The 20431-nt window shown below is 38.6% G+C and overlaps 2 protein-coding genes across 4 annotated transcripts in view; one reads left to right on the top strand and one right to left on the bottom strand.

Annotated features, from left to right (window-relative positions):
- The window catches only part of atm (ATM serine/threonine kinase), a 67304-nt gene extending 58038 nt beyond the window's left edge, over nucleotides 1–9266 (bottom strand). The window contains exons 1-6 of one of the 3 annotated variants that reach the window (XM_083525400.1): nucleotides 9118–9266; nucleotides 8255–8348; nucleotides 3908–4029; nucleotides 3663–3808; nucleotides 2433–2597; nucleotides 1394–1556 (exon numbers count right to left, since the gene is read on the bottom strand). In XM_083525400.1, the coding sequence (XP_083381526.1) occupies nucleotides 1394–1556; nucleotides 2433–2597; nucleotides 3663–3808; nucleotides 3908–4029; nucleotides 8255–8326 (668 nt within the window). In that variant the 5' untranslated portion in view covers nucleotides 8327–8348; nucleotides 9118–9266. The remainder of the gene's footprint in view (nucleotides 1–1393; nucleotides 1557–2432; nucleotides 2598–3662; nucleotides 3809–3907; nucleotides 4030–8254; nucleotides 8349–9117) is intronic. The other 2 variants (XM_083525402.1, XM_083525401.1) reach the window with 2 other exon arrangements.
- A 352-nt stretch (nucleotides 9267–9618) lies between these two features.
- On the top strand, nucleotides 9619–19829 carry nop53 (NOP53 ribosome biogenesis factor). The gene is made up of 12 exons (XM_083525892.1): nucleotides 9619–9867; nucleotides 12110–12186; nucleotides 12759–12843; nucleotides 13551–13750; nucleotides 14039–14094; nucleotides 14397–14492; nucleotides 15393–15494; nucleotides 16465–16629; nucleotides 16735–16910; nucleotides 18650–18716; nucleotides 18807–18883; nucleotides 19367–19829. The coding sequence occupies exons 1-12, from the start codon at nucleotides 9659–9661 to the stop codon at nucleotides 19425–19427; spliced, it is 1371 nt and encodes a 456-aa protein (XP_083382018.1). The 5' UTR covers nucleotides 9619–9658; the 3' UTR covers nucleotides 19428–19829.
- Nucleotides 19830–20431: the final 602 nt, after the last annotated feature.

The raw sequence follows: 20431 nt of genomic DNA, 5'->3' as shown, positions 1-20431 counted from the left end.
GCTGGGTTGCCGATCGGAAGGTCTGGGGTTCAAGCCCCGGTATCGCCAAGCTGCCACTCTTGGGCCCTTGAGCAAGGCCCTTAACCCTCTATGCTCCGGGGGTCCCTTACGAGGGAAATATCAAGGTCCGTGACGTAGGGCCGCCTTCCCGTGGGCTCACCACCTGCAGGAGGGACCGTAAGGGACGGTGCTGTGAGGATTGGGCAGCAGTCGAAGGCGGGGGCCTGCTTAGACTGCTACCCCCGCGACCCGAATTACGGATAAGCGGGAGAAAATGAATGAATGAATGTATGTATGTATCTATATATATATATATATATATATATATATATAGAGAGAGAGAGATGAAATATATAGAGATTTTAGCTTGTATCTTTACATCTTCTGGCATACCAACAATTTTGCCTTTTTACAATTTTTACATTAACAAAAATAGTTCTTATAACAATTTCCTTTTACATGGAAAACATATTCCCTAATGTAGTTTTTAAAGTACTTTTTTTCCTAATATTCAGTTTCTATATTGTTTATATTTACAAAATTATGTCATTTAGCACCATAGAAAAATGCTTTCAGGGTGGATGAAATAATAAAAATTAAAAAAAAAAAAAAAAAAAAAAACACGAAAATATATAAACTTGAAGCATAAAATAGTCTGCATGCAAGAAGGCTCAAGATCCTGTTCAAATATCTCCAACACTTTGTTACAGGAATTAGTGTCAGGGCTGTTATTCTCTCCAGAGAGAACAGCCTTTCCATATTTTAACTGTGAGGTGGCAAAACATTTTAAATTATCACAGCTTTGCGGGATCAAATTATCCAGTAGGGTCCAAAAGCCTGAGACCACCATAACCCCTTTGCCTATTTTTTCCCAACAGCAGATCATCCGTATCCATACCCCCCTGTCCTCTCCATCTGCCTCTTTCAACCCAACTATCTGCATGTCTTCCCTCACCACATCCATAAACCTCCTCCTTGGCCTTCCTCTTTTCCTCCTTCCTGGTGGCTCCATCCTCAGCATTCTTCTACTGATATTCCCCATGTCCCTCCTCTGCACATGTCCAAACCATCTCAATTCCACCTCCCTGACCTTGTCTCCAAAACGTCCTACATGTAGAATTCCCTTTAATAAACTGGTTTCTAATCCTGTCCATCTTCGTCACTCCCAATGAAAATCTCAACATCTTCAGCTCTGCTACCTCCAGCTCCAACTCCTGTCTTTTACTCAACACCACTGTCTCTAAATCATACAACATCGCTGGTCCTTACCAAAGTCCTAAAAATAACATCTTGAATCAAGCATAAACAGCATTAACTTCTTCAGCAATTTGTAGCTTGTCTGTTAGATCGGTGCATCAGTGAGCCTATACGGCATATACGGTTTCTTTCGTACCTGGCATTGTTTAGCGCTCTTGCAAAAAAGCTGAAGAGGGTGTGCGACAAGCCGTCAGTCTGCAGGCAGCAACCTTGAATTACGGTGTGAATGATTCTGCTCACTAAAACCCGGTTTATGGATTTGGATGCAGTGAAAAGCCCACAGTACACATCCAGCAGACCTGGACAACAAAATGACAAAACAAAAAAGTCAACCCCGGCCTTTTTTTTTTTAAGGATTATCCATCTAAATCCTGTACTTTGGGAGCAAATTTCAGTGAACTACATTTTATATGTCTGGTAACTCCGTATTAGCTACTAAAGAAAATGGAACGATCCTTAAGGTTAGCACACACATTTAAAAAAAGCTGTGTTGTGACTGGCAAGAATCTTGCAGCATATTGACTTTTTTTATTATCGTTTGGTAGGTAAAGCTGATTACTGAAGTGTTCAAATAAGTTGGTTTGTGTGTTTTTCCTTTTTTTTTTTTTTTTATCGCCTTGATTTGTTGCCATCTTTTGAAGCTAACATTCCCACTACAATTATATTGTTTGAATTCCTTGTCATCTGGCACAGATGTTGATTGCGCAACCCGAAGTGAGGCAGAGCTCTCGGATTCAGCGTCATTGCGCCTTGCAGGAAAATATTCCCGGGAACTCTGCAAATTGCAAATTTTGACAATAAATCTGATCAGAATTTAGATAAATGGCATTTATAGCATAGATCAGAGAGCAAAAGCTTTGTTTAAAAAAATATTTAAAATTTCCCATTTCATAAAATTTTTTTATTATTGGAATGTCCCTTTACTGCATGTCTCTGCTAACAAGTGTCTTAGAAATGCCTTACTTTATACTTTAATATGACATTTTTATCATATGGCCCACTCCTAATCACATAAATGCAAGCTGAATGAACTAGGGAAAATCATGTCTTATTTGGATAGCAATTTAGATGATGCTGGAAAAAATTTCATCACGTGATCTGCTTCTGCCTAACGTGAATGCACGCTTACTGTAGCCTCTATTCACCCTGTGGATAGTATAAAGAGTTACACTTACAGTGCCACTGCTGCTGAGTAATCTCACACCAGTACTTGCGGACAGAAAAAATGTTTTTGAGCAGCATGCTGCTGTAGTCCTCTCCGTACGCAGCACAACTAAAGGAGTTCTGCAGAACCTCCACCACGTGAGCCAGCAAATCTGCACACTTTAACTTGGGACCCCCTAGAGGACGGCAAAATGGAGATGTTGAACACAAAAATGACTGCATATAGACACAATACATGTGAATCCATTCATTAATGCGAAGTTTTATTTGGTAAGATTAATAATTTTACCTCGAACAGGTTCAACTTTCAAATAGGTCCTGCCCATGCTCAATAAACTCCTCTTAAGTGAACATTTAGCAATGGCTGAATTATAAATACATGACAAAAGTGTGAAGAAATCACAGTTTAAACACCAGAGGAACTGAGCTGACACGTGACCTTTTAATCACCATTTAAGTCTGATTAGCTGTGACTCCTAGCCTGCTAATCCATTTGAACAGCTAAATGTTGAAAGCGGAGATGATGGTTTAACGCATATCTCATAATGCTAGCTCTCACTTGCTAGTTTATGGTCATTCACAAAGATAAATATTAGCTTTCATTTGCTAGGTTAGCTTGTTTTACTCTCTGCTGGACAGGTCATCTTGTACTCTTGTACTAGGTCAACATGAACTCACTAGGTTTCACTAGCATTTACTCCCAAGGTGCCCCCTCACTAGGTTAGCTCGTGCCATGCTACTTTAAATTTCATTCGCTAGGCTAATTGCTTTGAGATTCTATTTTTAAAGACTGGTTAGCTCTCACTTGCTATTTTGCTTTGTCTGGAAGTTCTTGTTTGTGAATTAGTTATTAGTATTCTAATCAGGTATTAGAACATAGTTACTTAACATTCATTTGTTTGCATTTCCCTGTCAGCTGCCAAAGAAAGGCCATAGAATGCTTTGAGATTCCACTGTCAGAGATGGTTTAGCTCTCACTAAACCACTGGTTTAGCTAGTTTGCTATGTCTGAAAGCTTTCGAATGTGCATTGGCTCTTAATAACTTTGCTTTGTTTGCATTTAACTGTCATGTTGCATTTCTGTTCAGTTGCCAAATTAAGGCCAAAGTAAAGCCCGCCAACAATAAAACACTACTAAATATTGGCATTCAAATATTTCATGTTTTCACGCCACAGTAACAGAAAATATGACCTTTTGTAAACCTTTTGCAACCAGTGAACAAGCACGGCCCAAGGCTTACGTTTGTTGGCACATCGGACAAAAAATTTCATCAGGCTGCTAATCTCCTGCATCTTCTTTTGCCGGTTGGTCTGAGTGGCAGCCGTGACTTTCGCTTTGCTCGACTGCATTAGCTCAGTCTCTTTCTGCAGGTACTTCTTCAGGAACCTGGGGTGAGATTAGTTACAATGCACATCAGTGATCATGATTTAAGCATTGTGCACACCCAGATGACATCCGATTACTTGGGTGATCGGCATCACACACCTGAACACGGCATCCCATGTGAGCTGGGTGCTGCCTCTCGAGGCTCTGCTGGTGGACACGCTGTCAAGCTCTCGCACAGTATCAGGATCCCGGAGAAGCCTCCTAAGACGATCAGCTTCCTTCTGTGTGGGAGAAATATGTCATTTATGTGTATGTGAAAAAATAGCAAGCGTTTCCTACTGCCTCGTCTGGTTAAAGGTTAAAGGCCTTGCTCAAGTCACAGCAGTGGCAGCTTGGTGGTGATGGGATGGTGGTGGACAATCGCACCCTAATGCTGTGCAGTGGAAAACACACCGTTTTCTAAAATGTTGTATTGAATGTTAAATCGAATGCTGTAGCTTTACAGTTTCCCTTCACTACATCTGAAAGGTCTGAACATGTTCCACCATGATAAGACCTCTGGGCACAAGGCAAGCTTAATGAAAACATGGTTTGCAACAGATTTGATTGGAAAAATGTATGTCCTTCACAGAGCCCTAAGTTCAACCCCCAAAGAAAACCTTTGTGATGAAATGAAACCTACACCCAAGACGTCCTCCCCTGAGCTCATTAATGCACTAGTGGCTAAATGATTGCGCGTCCATTCTCCAAAAGAGTAAAGCCTTTCCAGAAGAGTAGCGCTCTTTACTACAACAGCTTTTAACATCTTTACTAAATCTGTAATATGATGTTCAACTAGCACATTTAGTCAGATGTTTATATGCGTTGGTGAAATATAGAGAAAATAGGACGAACGAGATGCACAAGGAAGTACTGAGGGAGATAAAAAATAATAGAATTGATTAAGGCATAATAAAACATTTAGCAAAATTCGAGTCAACAATAATCCAATTTTTGGATAACCTTGTTCGTCGTAATGCTTCTCAACAATGCCGATCATTGTTCTGGTTTGTTTTTCATTATTTAATAAGAATTGCTGGTTTTGTGAATCTTTCTTTAATTCATTTGTAAATTCTCAGAGAAAGACATGATCCAAAATATTCATTATATTGGCCTGTTTTCATTGTGCATGTTGACTAGTTGCATAGGAAACAGGAAGCCAGGAAATGTTATAAAAAGAACTTGTTCAAATATGAACACTGGTGATTTAGCAAACAGGCTACAAAAGATACCAAATGTTTAAACACAGCTTGTTTTCAGCTATACAGGATTTCTCATTGCTAGTTTTTTAACCTCTTCATATTCTAGGTTAGCTTTTCTTCAATGAGTCAATATCCTATCATTAGTCTGACTTTCACTGTGTAGGAAACCACCATCTCCTATATAGTGCACTATGAGGTGTTGGCCATTTTGTAGCGGTGACTAAATTCTGAACTTCATTTCCTACATACGTTCACTCATTTGTACTCATAATGCACTGATTTCGAGTGTAAAATCAATATACACTCCCCAGAGAACTATTTTACATATTGTAATGCAAAATGAAAGAAAAAGAGAGAAGTTTCTCCTCAGCAAAAGTTGTCAAAAAGAAAATGAGCAAAACCGAAAACATTTTATGGCGTTTACCTCAGAAGTTAGTTTGAGGACATTGACAGTAAACCCTGTGAAAATGTTCTGTACATAATGTACGTTGATATACTATTGATCTTGATTCGATTTTTTTATTTATAAATTTAATGTAGTTTTTAGTTGTTTCTTATATTTTATACTGTAGATTTTAATATAATAAACATAATGGCGAATAGACATGACGGCCAGTTCTCTGTTCTCCTAATTATGATCATACAATAAATGAGTGACAAATGAACAGTAAAATAATAAATAAACCACTGTTTTACAAAACACTACAGTGGTGTAACCTTTGTTATGAATTGTTCTTCAAAGCCTCTTCTCTCCAACACAGGATATGAGTCAGTTTCTGAATTCTCTCACTCATTTTCATTCCCTTCTTCCCAAATAGAGAACTCAACTGTCATGCACTACTTTCAGCAGAGGGCAGAGCTTTCTCTTAAAAGCCCCACAGTTATAAAACAGCCTTCCAAATAGTGTTTGAGACAAAGTCTGGATTTAAAATTATTTGATTAGTCAAGAGGTTTTTATTAGGCAATGGAGTAGATCTGGAAGGAAACATGGTTATATAGTGTTTAAGTGAACTAGGATGATTGGATGCTGTCGTCCACCTACTTTCAGGTGTTTACTCAAGATTGTTGACAGTGGTGTGGTGGGCTGTCTCATATACCAGAGATCCCTCATGACTTTCTGGCTCTCCCTTTTAGTTATGCTGCAATAGTTAGTCTTGCCAGAGTCCTTACTTGCTCTCTTATCACACTGCACAGTATGCTTATATTATGTAATAATAAAGACAGCTAATAATGTTTTTGTTTTCTCTCCTTGTTCCCCCACCTCTTTAATTTAAGCCTGCTCCTAAGATACAAAAGATCCTGTCACTTTCTTTTTTCTGTACCTACTCGATTCATCCTGATACCCTACAGCATCTCTGGATGGAGCTTTTCTCAATTGGAGATCACTTGCTGCTCATTCCACATCAACAATTTAATGAACCATGAAGTTACAGAGCAGGGTTAAACCATGAAGATGAATTGAACTGTCTTCTTCTTTCGGCTTCTCCCATTAGGGGTCACCACCGCGGATCATCCGTCTCCATAAACCCTGTCCTCTACATCTGCCTCTTTCAAACCAACTACCTGCATGTCTTCCATCACCTCATTCATAAACCTCCTCCTTGGCCTTCCTCTTTTCCTCCTTCCCAAAAGCTCCATCCTCAGCATTCTCCTACCGATATACACCATGTCCCTCCTCTACACATGTCCAAACCATCTCAATCGCGCCTCCCTCACCTTGTCTCCAAAATGTCCTGCATGCGCAAACGTTCCTCTAATAAACTAATTTCTAATCCTGTTGTCACTCCCAACGAAAACCTCAACATCTTCAGCTCTGATACCTTCAGCTCCACCTCGTGTCTTTTACTCAACGCCACTGTCTCTAAACCATACAACATCGCAGGTTTCACAGTCCTATAAACTTCCCCTTTCACTCTAACAGATACCCTTCTATCATAAATCACTATTGCTATCAATCTTCTCCACCCACTCCACCCTGCCTGCACTCTTTTCTTCACTTCTCTAACTGTAATTAATATAAAAAGTCGGATATTATGGCTTAGGACTACAGTTGCCATTCAGAATGTTTGCATTGCAGTAAACAGATGATAATCTCAACAATGATGGAACTGTAATCAGTGGACATTCCGTGTCAACCAGATGAGGATGGGTTCCCTTTTGAGTCTGGTTCCTCTTAAGGTTTCTTCCTCATATATCCCAGGACGTTTTTCCTTGCCACTGCCACCATTGGCTCGCTCATTAGGGATAAACTTGTATTATACATTTTAAGTTATATTCATAATATTGTTTTAATTATAAAAAGCTGCTTCGGTACTTCGCTTTTATTTGCTAACTTAGCTTTTGTTCAGTTCAGTTTTTTGTATAGTGCTTTTAACAATAGACATTGCCCCAAACCAGCTTTATAGAGATAAATAAGAAAACAAATGATAATTTATGTGAGTTAGTGCTTATAAGTTTATCCCTATGAGCGAAACCAATGGCAGGAATGTCAAGTAAAAACTCCCTAAGGAAGAGACCTTAAGAGAAACCAGACTCAGAAGGAAACCCATCATAATTCGGATGCCACTGAATATCCATTAATTTTAGTTCCTTCATTGTTGAGGCGTGCTGTTCAGCAGTGGGTCCTTTTGTTTAACACTAGTCAATGATAAAAACAAATAACACTGCTCCCATAAACAAGAAAGTTATTTTACAATCTAACTTTCTAACACAAATCTAACAAAATGCTCATTCACTTTCCAGTTCACACAACTTGCATACATTTGCTGTATATTACACTGTACATTACAATACAAAGGTTGAACGTTTACACAGGATGTAGATTTTGGACGGATAACAAGCGCACATACAAACAAGTTATTGTTTGTCATAGAATAGGATGAAAAATGTTCACAAACAACCCATGTTTAATGCTAACTATTGATCATTGCAGAGTGATTTGTTCCCACCCCTTTTGTTGACAGGGATGGGACTGATGTGCTTCATGGACCATTTGATTGGACACAGACTGGATGGGTACAGGATTACAAGAAATAATTACATAAAATATGAAACGGAATTAATGAAATAATCTTAAAGACGGCAAAAAATTTATTTTAAATACAACTCGTATCTGGGCTTCCGAATTCCAACAGAAATGAATTCCTGCGAAATGCCATAAATGACAATGAAATGTAATTCATACTTTTGTAATAACAACAAATCAGTGAATCAGATAGCTGAGGCAAAAATCTCTGAGTTGGGAGGAGAAAAGAAATCTCAGTACCTTCCTCTCGGTGGCCTTGTCATTCTCCAGTCCTCGGCAGCACAGCAGCAGGTCATTCAGTAACAGACTCATCTTCCTGCCATTGGCTTTGAAACTGTCAGTGAGGATAGATGAAGAAAGAAATGAGCCAATAGTGTTTTCAAATATTGTTTCCCATTGAACTATACACACCAAGCAGTCTGATCTGATCTAATCTAACTGTACACACCAAGCAGGCTGATCTGATCTAATCTGACTTTACACAAAAAGCAGGCTGATCTGATCTAATCTGACTATACACACCAAGCAGGCTGATCTGATCTAATCTGACTATACACACCAAGCAGGCTGATCTGATCTAATCCGACTATACACACCAAGCAGTCTGATCTGATCTAATCCGACTATACACACCAATCAGTCTGATCTAATCTAATCTGACTATACACACCAAGCAGGCTGATCTGATCAAATCTGGCTATAAACACCAAGCAGGCTGATCTGATCTGACTATACACACCAAGCAGGCTGATCTGATCTAATCCGACTATACACACCAAGCAGTCTGATCTGATCTAATCCGACTATACACACCAAGCAGTCTGATCTAATCTAATCTGACTATACACACCAAGCAGGCTGATCTGATCAAATCTGGCTATACACACAAAGCAGACTGATCTGAATTGACTGTACACACCAAGTAGGCAGATCTGATCTGACAATAAACAGCAAGCAGGTTGATCTAATCTAATCTGACATATATATATATATATATATATATATATATATATATATATATATATATATATATATATATATAAAACAGGCTGATCTGATCTGACTATACACACCAAGTGCGATCTGATTAATTTTAAACTCACTCTCCAGCCTAATCCCAGAGGTTACAGATGCAAAATGGATGCTTTGCCTGCTTACACTGTTTATTTACTGATTTCTTCTTTGCAAACTCGAACACAACTTTCACTTACACGTGGGAGAAAAAACCCACCTTCTTCCCTTCCTCGTCACCGATCTAATCCAAAATCAAGAAGGGAAGACTGCATAGGGCTCACAGTTCAATTATCATAACGCCTGTTTAGTGTCCCTTTATAGGGACTTAGTGGTAAATTTTAAATTCTGCCTTTGAGACATCGAAAGGAAAGTAAGAGAGAGTGAATGAGTGAATGAGCGCCACCTACTGTTCAGGGGTGCTAATATATTATTCTTTATTTTCCTTATTTATTTTCGTTCTTGGTACCTCATAATGGTGGATTACACGTAATATATATACATATATGTTTCTGTCTTCTTTTGATTAGATTATTCACAAATAATTGAATTATTCTCTTTTGACTCGAATAAAGCCGGAAGTATCGCTCCACCCCTTCGCTCTAGCCCCGCCCCCTCCCCCCCATCGGCAACATGGCGGCTGCGAGGAAACACAAACGCGTGGCAGCGTCTCAGCCTGGCTTTTTACCTTTAACATCAAATCCTGGTGAGGATGGAAGTGCAAGCCTCAAGCGTCGAAAGCGCGTCAACAAAAACAAGAAAAAGAACTGGAACAAGTACAGCGATATCCAGGATGTCGAGGAGTTTCTGGAGGACGTAAGACTCCAAGAAAGAGCCACAGGGTGAGTTTTCACACATCGCCTCTCTCAACGGAGACTGGGAGACTTTATTCAATATTTGAATACGAAATGTAATAAAATACTATTTAATCAAAACGATATTGGATTGTGTTATGGATTTAAGTTGAAACCCCCACGCTGATTAAAACTCTTCATGCGTCCCACGTGCCAGAGAGACTTCTGGTCACGTGGTTTAAAAGCGACGCTGGTCGATTGTTCACGTGGTAGAAGTTTGGATTTGTTTTTGATGAATAAATTGAATGCATAAAACTTACAGTATTATAAATATCGTAGTTCCCTTTTAGTGTGTTGTATAAAACAATGGAATGCACCATAAGTCCTTATAACATTAAAACCACGTGATATACAATTTTTATACAATTTTACACAATTATATACACAATTATACGTTAATACAACAACCCTTCTTTACATATTCCTAGCTGAGGTGTTATAAGTTGGTAAAAAGGTTTAGAAAAGGAAAAATCACTTTCTTTTAATGGTATATATTAAATATTGTAACGTTTAGACTGCTTATACAGTGTTTTTCTCAGAAGTATAGAAACACCTAGTCTTCTTGAGAGACATACATATGTTCATGTTCATATACCTGATAATTTAATGCTATAAAGATTGACAAATTTCTAAATGTTCAACTTTATTTCCTTTAAAAACCCTCCTTTAGCATGAATACCACTCTTGGCAGTCTGGTTTCTCAGAACATTCACCTGGAAAAGCTAGTTTAACACGCTAATGTTCTTCGCTAGTTGTTTTAAATGTTGTATAAAACAATGTTATGCAGTTTTAAATGTTTTATGAAGCAATATAATACAGCGCAAGTTCTCAAAACGTCTTCAAAACCACCGTTTAGTAAAGAGTTGTATAAATTCAGCAACCCGTCTTTGCTTATTCGTGGTTGAGGTGATTATTTTTTTTTTGTGTGTTATCAGTTGGTGAAAGGGTTCAAAAGGAAAGAGACATTCACTACATTTTAATTCCTTAATAAATTTTATAAGGTTTGACATTTATGGCGTTTTAGCAGACACCCTTATCCAGAGCGACTTACAACTTGAGCAGAGGATTAAGGCCTTGCTCAAGGGCCCAGTAGTAGCAAGTCAAGTTTATTTCTATAGCGCTTTTCACAACAGACATCGTCTCAAAGCAGTTTTACAGAATTTAACAGTTAAGGTGAACAGTGTGTATTTATCCCTGATGAGCAGCCATGGTGACTGTGGCAAGGAAAAACTCCCTTAGATGTTATGAAGAAACCTTGAGAGGAACCAGACTCAAGTGGAATCCATCCTCATTTGGGTGACATTAAGAGTGTGATTATAAATCTTTAAACAATACAGAACACTAGAGAGTGAGAACTAACATGAGCACTGGAATGTAAGATTGAGTAATGGCCTTTCTAGAATCTTCTACAGTCATTTGTGGTTATAAAACTAGGAGCTACTGAGCAACTCATAAAATAGTTCAACGTTTGCGATCATCATTAATCCAACACCAGCTTCTCCATGCCAGAGCCTTTAAACACTCAAGGAGGTCCAGTGTCCAAACTCCACATGAGGTGGGATCCAATTGGCGCTGGTACGTCTCTAGATGAGTAGCAGCTTGGTGATCCATAGTCCAATGCCTGAACCACTAAGCTACAACCTTCCTTCTCATTCAAACTGCTATTATACAGTGTTTTTCAGAATTATGGAAACACCTAGTCTTTATGAGCCATGCAATGCTATGAAGATTGGCTTTGGCCAAACAAATATTGAAATGTCCAGATGTTCAACTTTACTCCCATTAAAAATCCCCCTTTAGCATTGATAACGGATTGACACACTCTTGGCAGCCTGGTTTCTTCAGACATTCAGCTGCAATACTTTGTAATACATGCCAAAGGTTCATTACTTCACATTTTTCATTAGTTGGTGATTTCTTTATGCCTATCCGGTTCTTCCCAGAGCAGTTGGCCTGGTTTACATATTTAACCTACTGTTATTGCCAACGGTGTCCATTTGATGAAAGTGGAACCATTTTAAATGACAGTTTGTTGAATATGAGCAAGGAAAAACATTTGACATGCACTGGATGTATTAATTTGCTTTCCTAAGCAACCAAATATTTTGAAGCAATATTGAACATTACTTCAAGTCACCAAATTGACTCTCGGGTTTACTCTTCCTCATCTACCTTTTTGTCTGTACCACAATTTTTTTTGCCTAATTTTCCTCTCTCTGTCTACCCGCAGAGGTCTGATCGCGGACAAACCGGACGAAAGTCTCTTCTTTGTGGACACTGGAGAGAAGAAAAGCACCCCAAAGTCAGGTAAATTCCCACATCAGGCAACTAAAGTGCAAACTGGGCTCTTTGTCATCTTAAGTCACCTGAAATGCATCCATTGTGTCGGACTCGCAAGTACAATTGCGAAGTCTGGGGTCTAATGGATCTCGAGGGCTCTAACCGCATCAAGCCCTGTGATGATTTCATCCTTGCGCTCCCAGTATTTCTTTGGGAATGTGAAGACACTCTTTGGGACCTGGAGAGCTGTTGTGTAAACGCTCGTCCAGGATCTGAGGGCTGCTTGGTTTTTATTGTGTTTGCAAGAGCTCTTATTGCACTTTCCTTTTATTTATATGTCACAATCATATGAGTGATCGTATAATCGAATATCTCCATGATCTCAATTCTTTCTACAGTGTACAAATGTATACTAATCTGAGGGTTTTTTGTTTGTTTTTGTTTTTATAAACATAGATACATTCTTCTTTAAAGTGTTTTATCCTCATACACTACATTAACACCGTTTTTGAATTGCTCTTAGTTTTGTTAAAGAATTGTGGTTATAACTAGCAGTTATCGGAAATATCTGACGTCTCACTAGTTTTTTCTGATCCCAGATGCCGTTAAGAAGAATAACCGCTCAAAGCCGCTCCGGATAGATCTGATCCTGCAGCCGGATTCCCATGTTCAGGCACCTAAAGAGTGAGTGCATGCTGAGCAAGTCTCCGTCGTCTTAAATCACCTGAAATAGGCACCCGTTTGGGTCATGAGTGCTCCGCACCAGTTACATGAAGCCCTGTGATGATTTCATCCTTGCGCTCCCAGTATTTCTTTGGGAATGTGAAGACGCTCGTTGGGACCTGGAGAGCTGTTGTGTGAACGCTCGTCTAGGATCTGAGGGCTGCTGGTTTTTCATTAGAGCTCTTGATGCGCTTTGGTTTTCATGTGGGACACCAATTTTCTTTATTGTGACACATGGTGTATTGATTTGTTTAGACTTGGATCTTGTCGCATATACGCGATCTGCCAAAAATGTGCCTCAAAGAGATCCCACTTGGTCATGTCCATGACCTGGATAATTGATGTTCGCTGTTCTATTTAATGAATAAATGCTTTAGTGATGGGCCAAGTCCCATGTTTGGTTTTTATGGAACTTGATAGACTAGGTAAAATTACAGTATCTAATGTAAATTAAATACATTACAAATGAAGTCAGTCTCTCTAAATCACTGATGTTAGCCAAAACCTATCCCATAATATAACACACTACAATCCTGCTTGCTCATAATTTTATCAAGATCCCTTTGAGGTACACAATGGAAGAAATTGAAGCCCAGGTAGGAACTCTGAAGTCATGGATGATTGGAATTATATCCTTTTCCTTTTTTTATTTTTAATTTCTTGCACAGTATCTTGGCATACCAGCGTCCCAATGCCAAGAAGCTCCGGCGCGTTGCCGGGAAGGCAGAGAGGCTGGCTGCCATGGGTGTGCTGCCACGCCGAGAAAAGCTCCTGCTGCTCCGCAAGACGAAACAAATGCCAGCTAAAGAGAAACCGTTAAACAGCAAGGATCCAAGAAGAAACTTCTACGATCTGTGGAGCGAAGGCAGTGAGTAGGCGGCGTTTTATTTTGAAGTCTCTTTTTATAGTCAGCTGATGGTTGTGAGTGTGTGTCGGGCAGGGGGGTTGGACGATGACGACACCAGCTAGTTCTAAAACGATTCCTCATCGCTTTTTATTCCTGCATAGTCGCAAATTTATTAAACGCTTCCCTTTTTTCACATTTTTATTTAAAGCATATTGTAATAGCCTGTATATTATATACAGTATATAACCTATTGAGACCTGTAGTGTAAGCAGTGTGATTGTTAACCAGTCTCATCTATCTGGTTTACAGGCCCTGACACTGCAGACCCCTACTACCTGGAGCAGACCAAGAAGAAGCTGGTTAAGGTGAGAAAAAAGGTTACAACAATGATTAGTAAATCTGAGCCCAGGCATCTAGCATCAAGTCAGAATCTCAAACTCGATTGTTTGTTCAGAAGAGCAAAAATAAAATACAAATGGCACATGATTGTTGATAAATGAGCATTTTGTATTCAAACCAACTGATAGCAAGTGGCTCAAATCTTGTAGCGTTAAGCAGTATTTAAACACGTAATGTAAATCTGTATGTATCAGCAGCCTTTTGACTACTTTTATTCTGTAAAAATAACGCCCCTGTCGATCATTCCCTCCTTTTTGACTTCCTCCAGAGACCAGAAAAGCTGAATGAGAAGCCCTCCACCCTTCCTGCTATCGAAGTCATCGCCCCAGGGGGCTCCTACAATCCCGATTTCCTTTCTCACCAGGTACTTCAATGCTCTTACTGATACTTTTGTCAAAAGTTCACCATACTTTTGATGTGGGATATGCATGGAGCCAGAAAAATTTAATAAAACTCAACGTGTGAGCAAAATTGTTCCACCAATGTAATGGATTGACACCTTTAAGGAAGCTTAGATTCAGTACACTATTTTTTTTTTATTGTTTTATTAATGCACTTTTAAGCCTTCCTTATTCTTACCAAATGGTCATGGTGGATTTGTAAAAGTGGAAAACTGTTAAACATGTAATCCTCCATTTGATGGCACATGAGCTATGAAACAAACTGGAAAGTCCTTTACCGGGTTTATGCAGGAGGATTTTTTTTTTTTTTTAAACGTTTCACTGCAAGTCCTCTGATTTACATTCTAAATTCAAGTCAAAAAGATTTTTGTCATTTCAACTATATATAGCTAGCGCAGCACACAGTGTGGGACACAAAATAGTGCCGACCAGTAAACCTACTGTATAACATACAGTACAATGTGCAAAAGAGAGAACTATGAACAAGGATGTAAAGTATTTATTATTAATTAATTATTAAAGTATTTATTAATCTAGATTAACTAAAATCCAGTATCACGGGGTTTAAAGGCTAGAATGTAGTAGGAACTGTAATACAAACGCTAGCACCAAAAAGCAGTATGTGACTGCACCGGTTTTATCCAGTAGTGGACGCTGGATCCCAGACAACTTTATAACCTCTTTGGCTCACAGAAGCTTTACAGAGATAATGTCAAGTATTAAATGTGCTCTACAAATAAATATGAAAATTGAATAGGTTAATGTAGCATTCATAATCTGCCAAAGATGATTTTTTTTTCCTGTTTAATGTGGTCATGTTAATAGTGTAACTGTGTGCCTGTGTGTTTATTCTACTCTTCAAGGCATTGCTGCTGGAGGCTCATGAGGCTGAGGTGAAAAAGGTGAAGGCTGAAGAGAAGCTGGAAAGAAAGGTGGCAATAAATAAAAACGACATCGCCACTGAGGTAAAACCATTCGACATCTATCTGTGCCAGCAAGACACTTTTTGAATAGCCGTGTTGAAAAACGCACAAGTGTCACTTTAAACCGCACGGGGTATTTAGAAAAGTGGGAGGCATTTTAAATGCTTGCATTATATGGGGGATATTGATGGGATTTACAAACCTGTTGCACTATTAGATTAAAGTGTGCTGTAATGAGTGGAGGTCGAGATTCATCATCAAAAATCCAAACCGATTTTTCCGGGTTGCGTTATACAGTGCAAAGAACAGCCTCTAGAGGCGAATCACTGATTGCAAATGCTGTTTTTTTTTTAACTGTTCTTTTTTTATTATATATTTCTTTTTAGTTTTTATTTATTTGCAATGTTACTTTCTTTGTTTTAACAAACGTTATTTTCCTTAAATATTTATTGACCTAATATGCTCGTTTATTCAATTTAGCACATTTTCAGTGCTGCTTTTTTTGCTATAATAAAATGGTTCAGTAAGAATTTTTTTTTTCTTTGTTGATCGATTGATCAGTTATTGGCAAGTACGATCCAACCTAGCTATCGGTATCCATAAAATCAGTCGAGAGTCTACATATGAGACTAATTATAGATTTATTTATTCATAAATAATAAAATTTAAGGGTAAATTGCAGTTTACTTTTTTGCTTCAAGTTTAAAAAATTAGTATAAATACGATATTTCTTCCTTTACCCTTTTTTAGTTTAATAGTGTTACATTAACTGAACACTAAATGGATAAAAATTCATTTGTTCATTACATAGTTATTGTTGGCAAAATGGTGTGCAATTAGAGGAATTTAATGTATCAGAATGGGCTGTAACTAATTTTCCTCTACTCGCATGTCTCATTGTTTTAGGTTTTATTTCAGATAATAGTACTAAAGAATACAATGGAAATTATTGAATTGATTCACATCATAAATTTCCTAAAAACATTCATGACTATATTGTATGTTTGTGCAGGAGAGCAGGTTTAACGAACAGGTCGAAGGTCTGATCGAGGAAGATGAGCGGGAAGAGACAGGGGCCCCAGGGGAGGATTCCAAAGACACGGCTGTCGGACCGATGGCGCAGCCGGAGAAAAAAACGGAGCGACAAAGGAAGAAGGAGAAAGCAGAGAGGCTGAAGGTATTGAGAAAAGAAAAGACAGCTGATATAAACAAATAAAAATAAAGCTTTTTGATTTATGCATCTTGTCCTGATCCCTGCTTTCTGTCTCCATCTTTGTAACAGGAGCTGCGAAAGAAGGCAGCGAGAAAGATGCTGAACAGCCAACAGCAGCTGTTCCAGCTGCGCTCCATCGGTGCAGATCTGAAGAAGAGGGAGCTGAGGACCATGGGGAGACAGACAAAGCGGAAAGCAAAACAGGAGGCAGAGAAAACACTTCCTCGCCGTCTGGGCAAGCTACGGTTAGCGTTCATTTAGAACCTCTTTCCCTTTTTTTTTTTTATAGTTAGACATGTTCTAGAAGAAGCACTTACTTGGTTCACCAGGTCATTTGGAACACAGCGGTGTCTTTGCACAGGCGTTAGACTGAAGCAGTGTCTGCTCTGGTTTCTTTTCCATCTTGGTTAAAACTTATATAAAATGAATAATGCACCTGAAATTCTATTTATTTTTGCTTAAACTGTGACAATTATAGCATCCTTAATTCTGATTGGCTACTAGTTCATATTGATTACTAGACTCTAAACAGTCACTTCTATAGCAACTGTGTAAAGAAGGAAAAAATGTATTAGCGTCAAGTTTTTTCCCTCCTCCTGTGTATTGACACACTTTTGATCAATTTCATTCTTCATGGCAAATCCTTTTAAATTGGATGGGACGGTCAGTGGACAGACAATTTCAGGTCTCTCCATAGATGTTCATTAGGGTTCCATAATGTTTTCACATCCCTGCTATTTAGTCCTTCTCCAGTGTTGCGTATTCCACTTTATCGTGCCCATGCTTTTAAAACATTTCATTTAAGAAAGAAAACAAGACAGTCATAGCTCGTCACTGCCATGACTTAAACCGTTCGTTCTGTAACCAGCTCCTCTCAAGGTTTCTTCCCAATACCATCCAAGGGAGTTTTTCCTTTCCAGAGTCGTCCCCAGGCTTGTTCATCGCGGATAAAACCAAATAAATAAGTGAATTTCGTTTTATAATCCTTACATTCTGTAAAGCTGCTTTGAGGCAAGTCTATTGTGAAAAGCACAATAAACATGGATGAACTCCAGGCCTTAACTGTTCTTAACTGGGCCTTTACTTCCTAACATCCATCCAGCATCCATGGAAATATGTGAAATATCATGTTCAAATTTGTCCCACCTGCCAAAAATAAAATGGCACTCTGACAATTAAAATAGCTTCTCAAACCTTGGTTTTGGTCTTATACACCCTGATGATATCTACCATGACGGGTCAAACTGTTTATAAAATAACAAGTAACTGTGGCAAAAGAAGTAGGGATGCACAGAAATGTGGTCCATCAAAAATTTAGTTTTTATTAAAAAGTTTTTATGCCTATTAATTTTGTCAATTATTTTCGCAAATTTCCCCTGATATTGGACGGGAGAAAATGGTGAATAAGTTGACCCAGAAATGTTCTTCTTTATTTTCTTTACTATTAAAATTATTTGTAAATTGATCTTCAAGCAGCCTGCAACATATGGGCCCTTGAGCAAGGCCCTTAAGTTTCTCTCCTCCAGGAGTTTTTAAAATAGCTGTGAAATCCAAAGGAAAAATTTCCCTGTGCTGTAATGTACATGTGTAAAACCCTATTGTTAGAAATGAGGTTTATTTTAGCACTTTTAAGTCAAGGAGGAAAAATAGGCACTGTGCTGACTACAATAATCTTTAGGAAGTCTGAGGCACAGAGCTAATTTTTCTCCTTCTGTGCATAATAGTTACTATGGCAACTTGTGAGATTTAACTTTGTATCGAAAGGCAGAGGTAAAACCGAGGTCTATATGGGTATTTTAGTGAATAATCGGACACGCCCACGTCATAGTTTTGCTGTCTGACCAGTGGAAACATGGGCCTGATCTAAAGAAAAAAATGGTTCCTGCATCCCTGAAGACATTGATATTGTGGGTTATTGAAATGGCCATAGTCTGAATGTTGATGTGATGCCTTGTGTTTGATGTGTGTGTGTTTCTCACTTCAGGTTCCAGGCTCCTGATCTGGAGGTGCAGTTAAGCGATGAACTGGCCGGATCTCTCCGCACACTAAAAGTATGTGTAGCCGCTGAGAAACGGGTACACACGCACACCGAGCTCACGTTAGAGTTCCACTACTAATCCTGTATTTCTCTGTTCCTGCAGCCAGAGGGCAGCGTACTTAAGGATCGCTTTAAGAGCTTACAGAAGAGGAACCTGATCGAACCGAGAGAGAGGGCCAAGTAAGATGCTTTTATTGCTTTATAGTGATAGTACAGTAGAAATAGCAGGTATCCTGCTGATCCTATCTTCGACAGTGTTGGAGTGTCTGCTGGAACTGGGTAAGGTTGCTATTGAGGTGTTACAAGGTGCTACAAGGAGGACGAAGACTTGAACAGTTGACTTTAAAAGTTCAACCAAACCAAGTTATATACATACGTTTTCTGAATAATTTAGACTCCGTACTGATTTAACTGATGCACAAGTTAATTACTTGTCATGTCTGGTTGACTTGTACTGTCAGATAGACAAACTGAAAATAGTGTTGCTCCGAAAAGGACTAACTCTAAATACTGATTTGAAAATGAAGCATCTCGATCTGTGTTTATAGCCTGGAGTAAGCGATTTTTCCCTGCTTGTAGCTAACACAAGTGATTAACGGGACATTTGTCGTTTTAGTTATTGGTTCAGTATTGAAAAGTGTTCTTTCCTATTTGTTTCTTCAGGTTCAAGAGGAAACACAAGGTGAAATTTGTAGAAAAGAGGGCTTTCAGAGAAATCCAATGAACCCAAAGCCCGGCTCACTTCAGTAATCGGCGCTTCCCGAGTCACCCGGTCGTGTCGCCCAATCCCGTCTGATGAACCTGAAATACAGGCTTGTCTGATCACCAGTGTGATTCTAAAGCTTTAGCACATGCTGATCAGTGCAAACTTTCTCATTTCTCGCTGCTTCACGGAGTCTCAACCTTGATATTTCTGAAGCGAAATGTTTTCTAAAGGAATGGTTTCAATTTCCAAATTGCGCTTGTTCATCAAGCAGCAGCAATGAAACACGAACCTGAGTTTTGCAGCTCGAAGCTTTTTTAGCGAAAAGCTGGCGAATGTTTTTTTTTTTTTTTTCTCGTTCAAACCTCGGAACCAAAATGTTTCACGTGGATTAATATGAACAATAAAATATTTAATAGTGTACGTCTTTATTAGCAGGTTTCTTACACACAATATGGGACAAACAGGTCGTGATCGTATAAAGGTTCGTTCTTACAGAGGTCCTATGACATTGTCAATTTTTACTTTGGCTTCCTCCATTCCACCATCCGACAATGTTTACAAAAGAGAATAAAAAAAAATCCCTCAATTTCATTACAATTTTATTAGATCACATGTTTGTTAAAATTGTATTTAAGAATTTGTTTAATTTAAGCTATACACACACATGCATTTATCATCGTCTCTAATATTAGAAGGTAAAATAAGTGGGCAGAGACCTTAATGCATCAGCCATATTGGAGCTTAATTAAATTTGTTAATAAAAATAATTGCTAAAATAATCTTCATGATGACTATCTTTAATTTAAAACAACATTCCTACAGATTGGATGAATTTATCCCAACCTTTGTTCTTTTGTATAAAACACAAGGTCACAAGTTTTCAATAGTAAAAAAATTGCTTTATGTGGCAGCTCTATTAAGAAGCCATTAGAAAGAAAAAGCCTTGAAAGTGCTGACACTTTCCTTCTCCTCAAGTTAAGCTTCTATGAATATTTAAATTTGGAGGAACTGCCAGCCTCCAT

This window comes from Silurus aristotelis (assembly GCF_946808225.1).
Source record: "Silurus aristotelis genome assembly, chromosome: 22".
Classification (NCBI taxonomy): domain Eukaryota; kingdom Metazoa; phylum Chordata; class Actinopteri; order Siluriformes; family Siluridae; genus Silurus; species Silurus aristotelis.
Note: the sequence above shows the minus strand (reverse complement) of the source record. Positions and strands in the feature narration are given on the sequence as shown.

Coding starts and splice junctions, on each gene's coding strand:
- nop53 (XM_083525892.1), top strand. CDS start 9,659: ATGGCGGCTGCGAGGAAACACAAACGCGTGGCAGCGTCTCAGCCTGGC. Junction 16,911..18,649: donor CGCCGTCTGGGCAAGCTACG/GTTAGCGTTCAT, acceptor TTCTCACTTCAG/GTTCCAGGCTCCTGATCTGG. Junction 18,717..18,806: donor GATCTCTCCGCACACTAAAA/GTATGTGTAGCC, acceptor CTGTTCCTGCAG/CCAGAGGGCAGCGTACTTAA.